General features: G+C 41.5%; 1 protein-coding gene across 2 annotated transcripts in view; it reads right to left on the reverse strand.

Annotated features, from left to right (window-relative positions):
- Positions 1–13,871, reverse strand: part of KIF4A (kinesin family member 4A) — a 128,972-nt gene that overhangs the window by 872 nt on the left and 114,229 nt on the right. For both annotated transcript variants that reach the window (XM_070365760.1, XM_005900836.3), the window contains exons 27-29: positions 13,539–13,637; positions 12,829–13,011; positions 1,386–1,502 (exon numbers count right to left, since the gene is read on the reverse strand). In XM_070365760.1, coding sequence (XP_070221861.1) covers positions 1,386–1,502; positions 12,829–13,011; positions 13,539–13,637 — 399 coding nt within the window. The remainder of the gene's footprint in view (positions 1–1,385; positions 1,503–12,828; positions 13,012–13,538; positions 13,638–13,871) is intronic.

Below are 13,871 nucleotides of genomic sequence, written 5' to 3' on the forward strand. Positions count from 1 at the left end.
CACAGGACACATCATGAGGCAAGGTTTAAAACAAGGCTGAGCCTTGGCCATTTCTTCAATTAATCCTCTCCCCTCCACAATCTACAATATCCTTTTTAGCATTTCTACAGAGTGTTGCCTGTATCAGTCTTCCTTTCAGAGAGGAAGCTGAGGCCAAGAAAGAGGAGTTGCTTAGGTAACAAGGCGACTCTGTGGTAGAGCTTGGATTAGATTTATAGCCTGTTGTCATGGAAACTGAAGTGGATTAAAAGTCAGGAAGCCTGAGGTCTAATCTTAGCCGCCATGACCAGCTGTGTAATATCAGGCGAGTCACTGAGGCTTATCTCTGGGCCTTAGTTTCCTTCTCTGTAAAATGGCAGTATTGGACTAGATTAGTGGTTTTACAACTGAAATTCTTAGAGGAAACTTGATAAATAAACAAGAGCAAGCTGCTTTGGCTGGCATGGGGTCAAACTGAGTTGGGCCATACTCCTCTGTCTGGAGCCACTGTAGGACTCTAGAACCTAAACTGAGAAAAGCATGGGAACAGAGAACACTTAAGGTCTTTCTATAATGCTACTTCTACACTTCTTAGCCTGACCTCTAGCTTGCCATTTTAGTTCTCTAATGACTACCTATCCTAGAAGTCTTTTAAATAGAAGACCCAGGGCAAAACTGCAAAATGCATGGTGAACTAGTCTTGCTGGAATTCCTGTGTATTACATGGAGAGCGGTAGGAATGGACTTTTGCTCGTGGGCACAGGTGGGCAGAAGGCAAGGACTGGGATCTGACCTTCCTGGTGCTGCCCGTCTCCTGCACATTTTGTTCACCTGAGTTTGCTATTCCCAGGAGCAGTGTAAGAACAGTTACAGTCAGCTTGGCTCACGAACACTGCTTATCAGGAAGACCAAGTTGCTGTGGGTCTTTTCCTAGAGCCATGGAATAGCTGGTTCCCATGGCAAAGGTCTAAGTAACTAATGTCTCAAGATGTCAGAAGGATTAACTTCTTTCTTGGAAGATGCCACCTCAGCACATGGCCCTTACAATTCCAGCTAAGCCTCCGGACTAGTTTGATCCTGTGTGGCTGTATGCCTGTAAATGCTTGCTTTCTGGTTCCTTGTTCCTGCCTTAGACATCGCACAGAAACTTTATAGCCAAGGCTGGGGGTGAGGAACTGCGTATCTGGGAATCTCCTGGGAGGGGCTGTGGCTTCTGGAGGGGTGGTGTGGACAGGCTAGCAGCAAGAAAGGATTGAGAAATGAAATAGCCTTTTCTGGTTCAGGGTGAAGGAGGGTGGGAAGGGCTGAGCAGGAGACTCCAGGTTTCAAGACTGAAGGTGGAAGAAAAGGGCACAGACTGCTGGGAGGTCTGAAGGGATGGTGAGGGGTGACAGCACTGATCCTACCTTGTCTTGCTGACGGTTCCTACACTTTGTGGCGTCACAGCTGCAGTCTGCGCCACAGTCCAATTTTTGCTTCCTGCACCCACACTGCTTGTTCCCACACCAGCCCTTGCAGGAACACTGCAAAACAGGTTTGTAGAAAGAAACATTACTGAGTCAGAAGACTAGGTTTGAAGTACCTTCCCTTCATTCACAAGCCATTCTAGAAAAAGTGAAAACTTCTATCTTTGCAGTCCTCTCTTCTTTAGTAAAACAATGATCATCAAGAACCACCATAGGTTTTTTCTAAGAACAAGTCATGCCACACTTTAGGGATAGTATACTTGAAAGACAGATTGGAGGGGTACCATAATAATGCAGAGCAATTGACAAAGATTTTCATGATGATTTTATGGCCAAAGTGAAGGACCGTGGGCTGGATGGGAGTTAGACAGATTTAATAACTGAGTAGAGTTGCTCAGTATCTTGAGATCTACCCAGCTGTACTTTCATCCAACTCACATTTCTAGTTTGTTTAGTGTTGGCCTTGGCTTTGTCCTCAGCAATTTAATCATTCAACATTTTAATAAATCACTGATAATATGAAATAAAATAATTTACATCTGTATAGCACTTTACAGTTTTCTGAGTACTTTCATATATAGAAATGCAAAATCTCATTTGAGTCTCACAGCCAGTCTACAAGGTAGGCATATTCATCAGTGGTAACAATGACATAAAGCTGGAAGGATGATTAATATGTAAGATAACAGAAACACAATTCAAATATATTTTGACAGGCTAGAATCATGGGCTGGAAGTAGAAAAGTTATAGCAGGGATAAATGTAAGTCTACCATTTAGGTTCCCCCCTAAATCAGCCATATAAATATAATATGGGGGGAAATCTGGCTTAAAAGAAGTTTGTGAAGGGAATTCCCTGGCAGTCCAGTCCTTAGGAGTCTGAGACTTCACTGCTGAGGGCCTGAGGGCTTTGGTTCAATCCCTGGTCAGGGAACTAAGATCCCACAAGCTGCACTCGCAACTGAGCCAAAAGCAAACAAAAACCCCGAAAACACACACATACACAAAACAAAAAGGTAGTTTGTGCAAAAAAGGTCTAGGGACTTGAGGTGTCAGCAAGCTTCGAGTCAACAGTGTGAAATGGCTGTCAGAAAGTCAGGCAGAAATTTGGAGTTCAGAAATCACAAGAAGTGAAGAAATTTGCTTCAATATACCTGGGTCAGTCAGATCCCATTTGAAATAACATATTCTATTTTAGGGCACCATTATTTTTTTTGGTTAAAAAGTGTAGACAATAAAAAAACCCACTCATGTTCCCAATCCTCAATTTGGCTAGTTGCGGCATGTGGGATTTAGCTCCCCAACCAGGGGTGGAAGCTGTGCCCCTGGCATTGGAGTGTGGAATCTTAACCACTGGACCACCAGGGAAGTCTCCCCAACCCTTCTTTGATGAGTAAAAAACAGATACAACTGAAGCATCCTGATCCCATTCACCTCCCTCCCTCTCAGGGGCAGTCTCTCGAATTAGATGCTTATTCATGTGTATATTTTACCACAAATCTGTTGATGCATGTAGCTCCTGTTCCATTCATCTTCATTCTATGGATATGCCACAACTGATCCATACTCATCATAGTGCCATATTTCACCTTTACTAAAAAGGCTACAGTAGTAATAGCTCATATTAACGTGTGTGTGTGTCAAGGCTGTATATTGTCACCCTGCTTATTTAACTTATATGCAGAGTACATCATGAGAAATGCTGGACTGGAAGAAACACAAGCTGGAATCAAGATTGCCGGGAGGAATATCAATAACCTCAGATATGCAGATGACACCACCCTTATGGCAGAAAGTGAAGAGGAACTAAAAAGCCTCTTGATGAAAGTGAAAGTGGAGAGTGAAAAAGTTGGCTTAAAGCTCAACATTCAGAAAACGAAGATCATGGCATCCAGTCCCATCACTTCATGGGAAATAGATGGGGAAACTCCAGTACTTTGGCCACCTCATGCGAAGAGTTGACTCACTGGAAAAGACTGTGATGCTGGGAGGGATTGGGGGCAGAAGGAGAAGGGGAGGACAGAGGATGAGATGGCTGGATGGTATCACTGACTCAATGGACGTGAGTCTGAGTGAACTCCGGGAGTTGGTGATGGACAGGGAGGCCTGGCGTGCTGCGATTCATGGGGTTGCAAAGAGTCGGACACGAATGAGCGACTGAACTGAGGCACTGTTACAAGCGCTTTCCACATATTAAGCTCATTTTATCAATGTTTCCTTGCACACACATTCAGGAGTTCACTGTGTGCATGTGTTTCATAAAGAGGGCATTATACAAAAAGCGGCGGGTGACCAGCATTACAGGAAGTGATGTTATAAGAGAAATGGTGGAAGAAAATAGGATAGTTTGGCTTGGAACAAATATAGGTGGCAGAGCTCACAGAATGATGGATTAGTCAGAGAAGACCTCAGTGACCACTAAAAGCCTGATTTGATGTATGAAGCCCCACTCTAACATCTCTGGTCTTATTATCCAACGATCTATTTATCCTGAGATAACAGTTTCTATATAAATTCTGACCTCAGGACCCAATTCTGCCATCTGGAATGACATGAAATCAGTTTAACCCCACTTTCACAGCACAGATGTTCAAACCCTAAGTATCATTTTCACTCCCCAGTCCCACTCTGTCCAAATCCTCTCAAAGCTAAATATACCTAGCTCCCTCAATGATTCACCACATGACATGGTTTCCAAGAATTCTCAGCACCTTAGCTATATATCAATTTGTCCAAGTTCATCTTTAATTGTGACATCCAGAAATGAGCACAACTTTCTAAATGTGGTGTGACCATTGTGAAGTAGATTGAGAGAAGCACCTCCCTTGTTATGAACTCAATAGTTCTGGTTATGAGTCCTAAAATTACAGTAACATTTTTTAGCTTGCCATCTTTGTGGATTCATACTGCATTTATAGTTAAATTCAAGCCCTCAACTCTCTTTCATATGGAAAACCATCACCATTGTTCCGTAGTTGTGAAGGTAAAAGAAACCATTAAAACATCTACCCCTCCTTATTATGAGAATATACAGTACTCTATAAAATCTGAAAATCAAAACCATGATTTTTAATATTTAACAACTGCATATGGCCTTTCATTATGTGGAAATGTCAATTTACTTAATCAGTCACCTAATGTTAGATATTAAGATTATTTTGAAAGAAATTTTTTACCATTATAAATCATGTTGTTGCTATGTTATTGTTGCTATGTTGTTGTTGCTAAGTCGCTTCAGTCGTGTCCGACTCTGTGCGACCCCATAGATGGCAGCCCACCAGGCTCCCCTGTCCCTGGGATTCTCCAGGCAAGAACACTGGAGTAGGTTGCCATTTCCTTCTCCAATGCATGAAAGTGAAAAGTGAAAGGGAAGTCTCTCAGTGTCCGACTCTTTGCGACCGCATGGACTACGGCCTACTAGGCTCCTCCGTCCGTGGGATTTTCCAGACAAGAGTGCTGGAGTGGGTTGCCATTGCCTTCTCCAAGAACCATGTTACATACAGCAAATATCCTGGTACATAAATACAATCCAAATCTTACCATGACTGACAAGGGCCCTGATTACCCCTCTGACCTGCCCTTGTACTGCACTCTTTCATTTCTCAGTATCCTCCAGCCACACTGACCTTTTCAGCTGCTCCTTGATAAGCCAAGATCATTCTTACCCTGAGACCTTTGCAGTTACGGTTTCCTTTTCCTGAAATGTTCTGATTTTGTTCCCGGCTTGTTCCTTCACTTTGTTCAGATCTCAGCTTAAATATCTCCTCTTTAGAGAGGCCTCTTCCAAGCATTCTTCCAAAGTACTCTCTTCCTACCCCATCATTCTCTAAGATTTGACTATATTTTTGTTTCATCTCTTATCATCTAAAATTATTTTGTTTTCTGGTCACTATGTGTCTCTCTCCACAAGAATGCCTTCAGTTTCATGAGGCCAAGGATTGGACATGTCTGTTTATTATCCTCAGCACCTAGAAGCAGTGCCTGATACATAGTCTGTGCTCAAAAATGATTTATAAATCTTTTTACATATCAATGACTACTTACTTGGTATAAATACCTAGGTGTATAATTACAGGGCTGAAGGAAAGGAACATTTTAAAAAATTTATTTTTAGTTGGAGGATCATTGCTTTACAATGTTGTGTTGGTTTCTGCCATACAACAGCGTGAATCAGCCATACATTACGTTCAGTCGTATCTGATTCTCTGTGACCCCATGGACTGCAGCATGCCAGGCTTCTCTGTCCATCACCAATTCCGGAGCTTGCTCAAACTCATGTCTATCGAGTCAGTGATGCCATCCAACCATCTCAACCTCTGTCATCTCCTTCTTCTCCTGTCTTCAATCTTTCCCAGCATTAGGATTTTTTTTAATGAGTCAGTTCTCTGTATCAGGTAGCCAAAGTACTGGAGTTTCAGCTTCAACATCAGTCCTTCCAATGAATATTCAGGACTGATTTCCTTTAGGATTGACTGGTTTGATCTCTTTGCAGCCCAAGGGACTCTCAAGAGTCTTCTCCAACACCACAGTTCAAAAGCATCAATTCTTCAGTGCTCAGCTTTCTTTAAGGTCCAACTCTCACATCCATACATGACTACTGGAAAAACCACAGCTTTAATTAGATGGACCTTTGTCAGCAAAGTAATATCTCTGCTTTTTAATATGCTGTCCAGGTTGGTCATAGCTTTTCTTCCAAGGAGCAAGCGTCTTTTAATTTCATGGCTGTAGTCACCATTTCCAATGATTTTGGAGCTCCCCAAAATAAAGTCTCTCACTCTTTCCATTGTTTCTCCATGTATTTGCCATGAAGTGATTGGACCAGAGGCCATGATCTTCGTTTTTTCAATGTTGAGTTTTAAGCCAGCTTTTTCACTCTCCTCTGTCACTCTCATCAGAAGGCTCTTTAGTTCCTCTTCGATTTCTGCTATAAGGGTGGTGTCATCTGCATATCTGAGGTTATTGATATGTCTCCCAGCAATCTTGATTCCAGCTTGTTTTTCATCTAGCCTGGCATTTAGCATGATGTACTCTGCATATAAGCTAAATAAGCAGGGTGACAATATACAGCGTGACATACTCTTTCTAATTTGAAACCAGTCCATTGTTCCACGTACGGTTCTCACTGTTGCTTCTTGACCAGCATATAGACTTCTCAGGAGGCAGGTCAGGTAGTCTGGTATTGCCATCTCTTGAAGACTTTTCAGCAGTTTGTTGTGATGCACACAATTAAAGGCTTTAGCATAGTCAATGAAACAGAAGTAGATGTTTTTCTGGAATTCTCTTGCTTTTTCTGTGATCAAATGAATGTTGGCAATTTGATCTCTGGTTCCTCTGTCTTTTCTAAAACAGCTTGAAAATCTGGAAGTTCTTGGTTCACGTACTGTTGAAGTCTAGCTTGGAGAATTTTGAGCATTACTTTGCTACCATGTGAGATGAGCACAATTGTGTGGTAGTTTGAACATTCTTTGACATTGCTCTTCTTTGGGATTAGAATGAAAACTGACCTTTTCCAGTCCTGTGGCCACTGCTGGGTTTTCCAAATTTGCTGGCATATTAAGTGCAGCACTTTCAGAGCATCATCTTTTAGGATTTGAAATAGCTCAACTGGAATTCTATCACCTCCACTAGCTTTGTTCGTAGTGATGCGTCCTAAGGCCCACCTGACCTTGCACTCCAGGATGTCTGGCTCTAGGTGAGTGATCACACCATCATGGTTATCTAGATCATTAAGATCTTTTTTATATAGTTCTTTTGTGTATTCTTGCCACCTCTTAATATCTTCTACTTCTGTTACGTCCATACCATTTCTATCCTTTATTATGCCCATCTTTTCATGAAATGTTCCCTTGGTATCTCTAATTTTCTTGAAGAGATCTCTAATCTTTCCCATTCTATTGTTTTCCTCTATTTCTTTGCAATGATCACTGAGGAAGGCTTTCTTATCTCTCCTTGCTATTCTTTGGAACTCTGCATTCAGATGGATATCTTTCCTTTTCCCCTTTGCCTTTTGCTTTCTCTTCTTTCCTCAGCTATTTGTAAGACCTCCTCAGACAACCATTTTGCCTTCTTGCATTTCTTTTTCTTGGGGATGGTTTTGATCACCACCTCCTATACAGTGTCATGAAACTCCATCCATAGTTCTTCAGGCACTTTGTCTATCAGATCTAATCCCTTGAATACATTTGTCACTTCCATTGTATAATCATAAAGGATTTAAGTCATACTTGAATGGTCTAGTGGTTTTCCCTACTTTCTTCAAGTCTGAATTTTACAATAAAGAGTTCGTGATCTGAGCCACAGTCAGCTCCCGGTCTTGTTTTTGCTGACTATATAGAGCTTCTCCATCTTTGGCTACAAAGAATATAATCAATCTGATTTCAATACTGACCATCTGGTGATGTCCATGTGCAGAGTCGTCTTTTGTGTTGTTCTCTTGGCAAAACTCTGTTAGCCTTTGCCCTGCTTCATTTTGTACTCCAAGGCCAAACTTGCCTGTTATTCCAGGTATCTCTTGACTTCCTACTTTTGCATTCTAGTCCCCTACAATGAAAGGGACATCTTTTTTTGGTGTTAGTTCTAGAAGGTCTTGTAGGTCATAGAATCATTCAACTTCACCTTCTTCAGTATTAGTGGTTGGGACAGAGTTGGATTACTGTGATATTGAATGGTTTGCCTTGGAAACAGAGATCATTCTATCGTTTTTGAGATTGCAGTCAAGTACTGCATTTCAGACTCTTTTGTTGACTACGAGGGCTACTCCATTCCTTCTAAGGGATTCTTGCCCACAGTAGTAGATATAATGGTCATCTGAATTACATTCTCCTATTCCCGTCCATGAGTCCTAAAATATCAGTGTTCACTCTTGCCATCTCCTGTTTGACTACTTCCAATTTCCCTTGATTCATGGACCTAACATTCCAGGTTCCTATGCAATATTGTTTTTACAGCATTGGGCTTTACTTCCATCACCAGTCACATCTACAACTGGGCATTGTTTTCACTTTGGCTCAGTCTCTTCATTCTTTCTGGAGCTATTTCTCCACTCTTCTCTAGTAGCATATTGGGCACCTACCGACCTGGGGAGTTCATCTTTCAGTGTCATATCTTTTTGCCTTTTCATACTGGTGGAGAGTTCTGACAAAATGTGGTCCACTGGAGAAGGGAATGGCAAACCACTTCAGTATTTTTCCTTGAGAACCCCATGAATAGTATGAATCAGTCATAAGTATACATATGTCCCCTCCCTTTGAACCTCCCTGCCGATAGGAATATTTTTAAGGCTTCTGATACATATTTGCAAGGTGCTTTCCAGAAAGGTATGACAAGTTACATTTTAACAACAACAGACAGAAATGCCCACCTGTCACCTTTGCCAACACTGGATGTAATAAAACAAAACAAAACCCAACTTGACTCCTTTGAATAAGACAGAGCAAAAGACAGCGTTCTAAGACATGTCCTAGAGATACCTCACCAGAATGACATTGATCCATTGATTGCTATATGTTGGGTATGGTCCTCTGACCATTTACACATTTATCTATCTGCCTCAAAAACACTCTATTACCCAGGCCATGTGTCTTCATTTTATCCATAAGGTTAATGGTAGGAAAGTGGTATCTTAGGGGTTGTTATAAGGAAGAACAAGTCAACTTTTACATAGCCAAAGTCTCATTGGGATGATCTATAGGACAGCACACTTTCGCTCAACAAAGTACAACTTTCTAACAGCCACTTGGAATACAATGGGATTCCCTGTGAGACTGTGAGCTTCCCCCTAGTAGACTGCTTGTTTTCAAGCAAGCAGAGGCTAAACACCTGGGAGTGGTATTATAGAACAGTCATGATGTACACGTTAGATGTATTCACATGAATGCCATGTGCACTAGCTGTAACTTCATCCTGTTTTCTCCCAAACCGGGATCAAAATATAAGAGAGGGAGCAAGACCTTGCCACAGACATAATCTCAAATATGATGTATGTGGTATATGTGTGTACACACATGTGTATCACAACTGCTAGCAACCAACCAGCATGTCCCAACACTATAATTGGGAACCACTATAATAGAGAGTCTTTATATAGAGTGGGAAGTAGAGATGAAAGACCTTTGAGGTTCCTTTATACCAGTGGTTCTCAACCCTGACCATCTGGTGATGTCCATGTGCACATAAGAAATCTCTGGGGAGTTTTTCAAAAATGCCAGGTCCCACCTCAGACTAATTAAATCAGAATATCTGGGCATGGTGTCTCAGGCTCCCTGTGTTTAAAAGCTCCCTGGAGGATTCTAATGTGTAACCAGGGTTGAAAATTATTTCTTTAGAGTCTATAGTTCTTCTAGCACTGATTTCAGTGCTATATTATATCTCAGAATGATAAAAAACTGGTAAAAATTGTAACATAAAGAATACCAGGTTAGGAATTAGGAGACTTGGGCTCTAGTCTTATATTCAATACTTGGCATGCCCCTGGACAAGTCACTCCATCCCAGTTCATCTCCATTCTTTTATTACTAGAGACCAGAATATCTGCTCCTTCTTTTCTGCCAAAGGGGACAAATGGGAATATTTGTAATAGTGGTTACAGTGCTTTAATACCAATACTTGCATGGCATTTTATCCTTTACAAGGTGCTCTCACATATATTCCTTCTTTTAACTTCTCAGACACCATATAATACCATATAAAGGTGGTATTATTAAAACCCACATATTAAAAACAACAACAACAAAACCCATATATACAACTTTAACTCAGGATATTCGTGCTGGAAGAGACCTTATATATCACTAGTCTAGTCTCATCCCTTTATTGCATAAATAAGGAATCTGAGGCCCAGAGAGATTGCGTGACCTGCTTAAGGCCATCCAACTAAACAGTGGCAAAGTCAAGACAGAACTCATGTTTACCTGGCTTCTAAGCTATCACTTCTTTATCCTTTGGCATCTCCTTAGTACATATAGGAAATACAGCTGAATGAGGAAACCTATTTTTTCAGCATTAGCTTTGGACAAGTCCTCAGTTTGGTGCTTGCTGCAGTCTCCTGTCCAGATACCTAGTGATTCCGCTGTGTTGCAACAGTAACAATCAGGATGGCCTTCATGCAAAGCATCAAGGTCTAAAGCTGACGTGTCTACAAGTAGTCTGATCAAAGAGCAGTTACAGCATCCATTGTACTTCGAGGTCACCAAAAAGGAGAAACTCAATTGTCAACTTGCCCCCCTTAAAGCCCAATTATATTCTCAAGTTATAAAATCAGAGGGAAAGCCTAGAAAAGAATCATCTCTCAGTGTTTTAGACATAGGATTTATCACTGATAACAATTATTACTTACTTGCAATATTTTGCTATACTTTCATATTTCCTTTTTTAAGCTTATAGCAATAGTGCATATATATATACTTGTGTGTGTGATAGGCATTTCTCAAAGACAAGTATACCCATATTTGCTTCCTATTTGGAAACTCCTTCCCAGGGTTTTAGGTCCTCTACCATTCGTTTCTGTGTGTACTTCTCATCTTTGCTTTCTATTATCTGGCTGACCTTTTCATCAACATTCAGCTCATGCATTCCACTTCAATCACAGTAGACAGCATAAATGTTTGCTGAGTAAATGAATGAAAGACATGTTCTTCCCCATTTTCTCTCAATGTCCCAACTGTTACACTACTACCTCTACTATCAAGACTTTGCAATATGCTATTCATTGTGTCAGAAAATGGTCTCCCAAGACTGTATTTCCCTTTCTTATAATGCAGCAACAGTCTTCTCTTTCATGGCATGTCCTTAAACTCTATCTACCTGGTTTGGCTTTATAGTCACTCTTCAAGGCCCCTCAATCCGTGTCCCTGAGATGAGTAGGTTGAGGTTCTATGTGTACATGCATGCTAAGTCGCTTCAGTCATGTCTGACTCTTTGTGACCTTATGGACTATAGCCCACCAAGCTCCTCTGTCCATGGGATTCTCCAGGCAAGAATAATGGAATGGGCTGCCGTACCCTCCTCCCGGGGATCTTTTTGACCCAGGGATCGAACTCGTGTCTCTTATGTCTCTTGCAGGTTCTTTACCACTTGCACCACCTGGGAAGCCCCGAGGTTCTATGATGCTTCCTATTTCTTTGTCTTGTTTCCCGTTTAGATTATAAGCTCTCTGAGGCTAAGGATGAGCTCTTAGTTCCACCAAGAGCACATGGTGATTTTGTTGCATTCCTAATGACTTTGCAAATGATTTAATGCCATCACAATGGTCTAGTTCTCATGACTTGCTTCTCTCTGGTGGCTTTACAAGGCTCAGTTCCCCAGTGCACTATCAGCTAATGAAATTGAGTAACCTTCTAGGAATCCAGCTAAGGTAATTTGTGAGCTGTTCTCTGCAAGTGGAATGTGACTGCAGGGCACAGTTAGGGTAATAGTGAACTGTAAGGCCTGGGAAGTTAGTGTTTCAACATAAAACATCTAGGTTTGGTAAATATGTAGCATTGTAAGTAAAGCACGTGTAAGTAAATAGCTGCTGCTGCTAAGTCACTTTAGTCGTGTCCAACTCTGTGCAACCCCATAGATGGCAGCCCACCAGGCGCCCCCATCCCTGGGATTCTCCAGGCAAGAACACTGGAGTGGGTTGCCATTTCCTTCTCCAACGCATGAAAGTGAAAATTGAAAGTGAAGCTGCTCAGTCGTGTCTGACTCTTAGCGACCCCATGGACGGCAGCCCACCAGGCTCCTCTGTCCATGGGATTTTCCAGGCAAGAGTACTGGAGTGGGGTGCCACTGCCTTCTCCAGTAAGTAAATAGAGCATGTCTCAAAGTCAGATTGTTCCTAACTAGCCTTAACTTTGGTATGTTTGATTTTAAAGTTGGTCTGTGGTTTTTACTCATTTGACCATGGTGTGGTAAAATAAACTGGACTTGGAGTCAGAACATTTGATTTCAAGTCCTGACTCTCACTTGGTTTTATGTCTCTGGGCAAGGTCACTTCACTCTCCTGAGTCTTAGATCCAGCTGTAAAATACAAACAGTAAACACATCACTGGATTCTTTTTTTTTTTGGTGACAATGAAAAGAGGTAACATATGAGAATAGTTCATAAACTGTAAAGTGCTATAAAAATGTGAAAGGTTATTATGATCACACTGGAACCAGTTTCAGTGAGACGGTATAGAACACTACTACCTGTTCAGACTGGGTAAGAATCTGAAAACATGAAAAGAACCCCTCTGTGCACCCAGGAAGCCCTCTCAATTAGCCCTGGGTTCCATATAGAGCTTGCCCAATGAACGCCCCTCAGTGGAGCCAGTGCCTCTGAATAGGATCGAGGGGCTGGCACATTCTCACTGGCAGTGAAGACTAATGAATAGAACTCCTGAAAGAGATGAGCTGCCTCCTACCCCTTGGATGTTCTTCTTGGACACCTTAACTAATTTTGTTGGCTTCCATTCCTCATCATTCCCATCGCCGTCATCATCATCATTGTCCTCAGGTTCATTCACAGAATATTCCGAACAGTATTTTAGATCTTCGATGTCCATGCTTTGCTCCAAAAACTTTTCTTTAAAACGGGAAGGTTTGGGCTAAGAAAAAAGGTTTGGAATGGTTATTTAACTAAGAACAACAACAACACATGGATCCTATCTTCTCAGTAGCTGCTGCCAGCTACATTCTCAGAGCATAGATTTTAGACGCCCTCAAAGATACCCCACTTGGCTTTACCAATCAGAATAAAATTCTGCTTTAGCCTTTGACCTTACAGTCTTTGAAGGGAAAGAAACTGAAGGGACAGAGGCTGAGTAATCTGAGGGAGGAGGGAGAGACTCATGATATGATAAGTATCTTTAGATGGACAGCTGAACACTGCTCTTTGTTCCTCCTTCTCAGCTGTGTTGCATAATGCCTGTACATGGCCTAAAGACAGGCTTCTAGGGAGGGAGAAAGTCTATTTTCCTCGAGATTGAACTTCAGTTTTATCTGGGACTCCAAGGAAACTTGAGATGCTGGAATGTGGGAATTTTAACTCTCAACCACTCCTAAAAAGGTGATTTTTGCACACTCACCACAAACCTTGGCTATGCAAAGGTATCACAGGCACTGAGTAGTTTACCTTAGGTGGGATATATTCAAAAGAAGAGTCTGGAGACAGAAGGGTATCCTTAGGAAGATGAGATTTTTGTTTGCTGGCTACTTGGAGGAGGTTCAGTTTCTATTTGAAAAGAAAAGACAAAGTATACTTTTCAGGGAAGCTTCTGAGTGTTCATGGATGAAACATAGAATCCTAATAAGCTTAATTTTAAGCCATGGTAAAGTGAGGCCAGATAATAGCAAAGTAGGTTGAAGGATTCCCACTTCACAGGATCAGTATTAGATTTAGAAAGGAGCAAATTTAAATATGTCTTTCATATCATCTGAAATGCACATGACTGTATCACATGGAAAC

The sequence above is a fragment of the Bos mutus genome, chromosome X (assembly GCF_027580195.1).
Source record: "Bos mutus isolate GX-2022 chromosome X, NWIPB_WYAK_1.1, whole genome shotgun sequence".
NCBI classification, from domain to species: Eukaryota; Metazoa; Chordata; class Mammalia; order Artiodactyla; family Bovidae; genus Bos; species Bos mutus.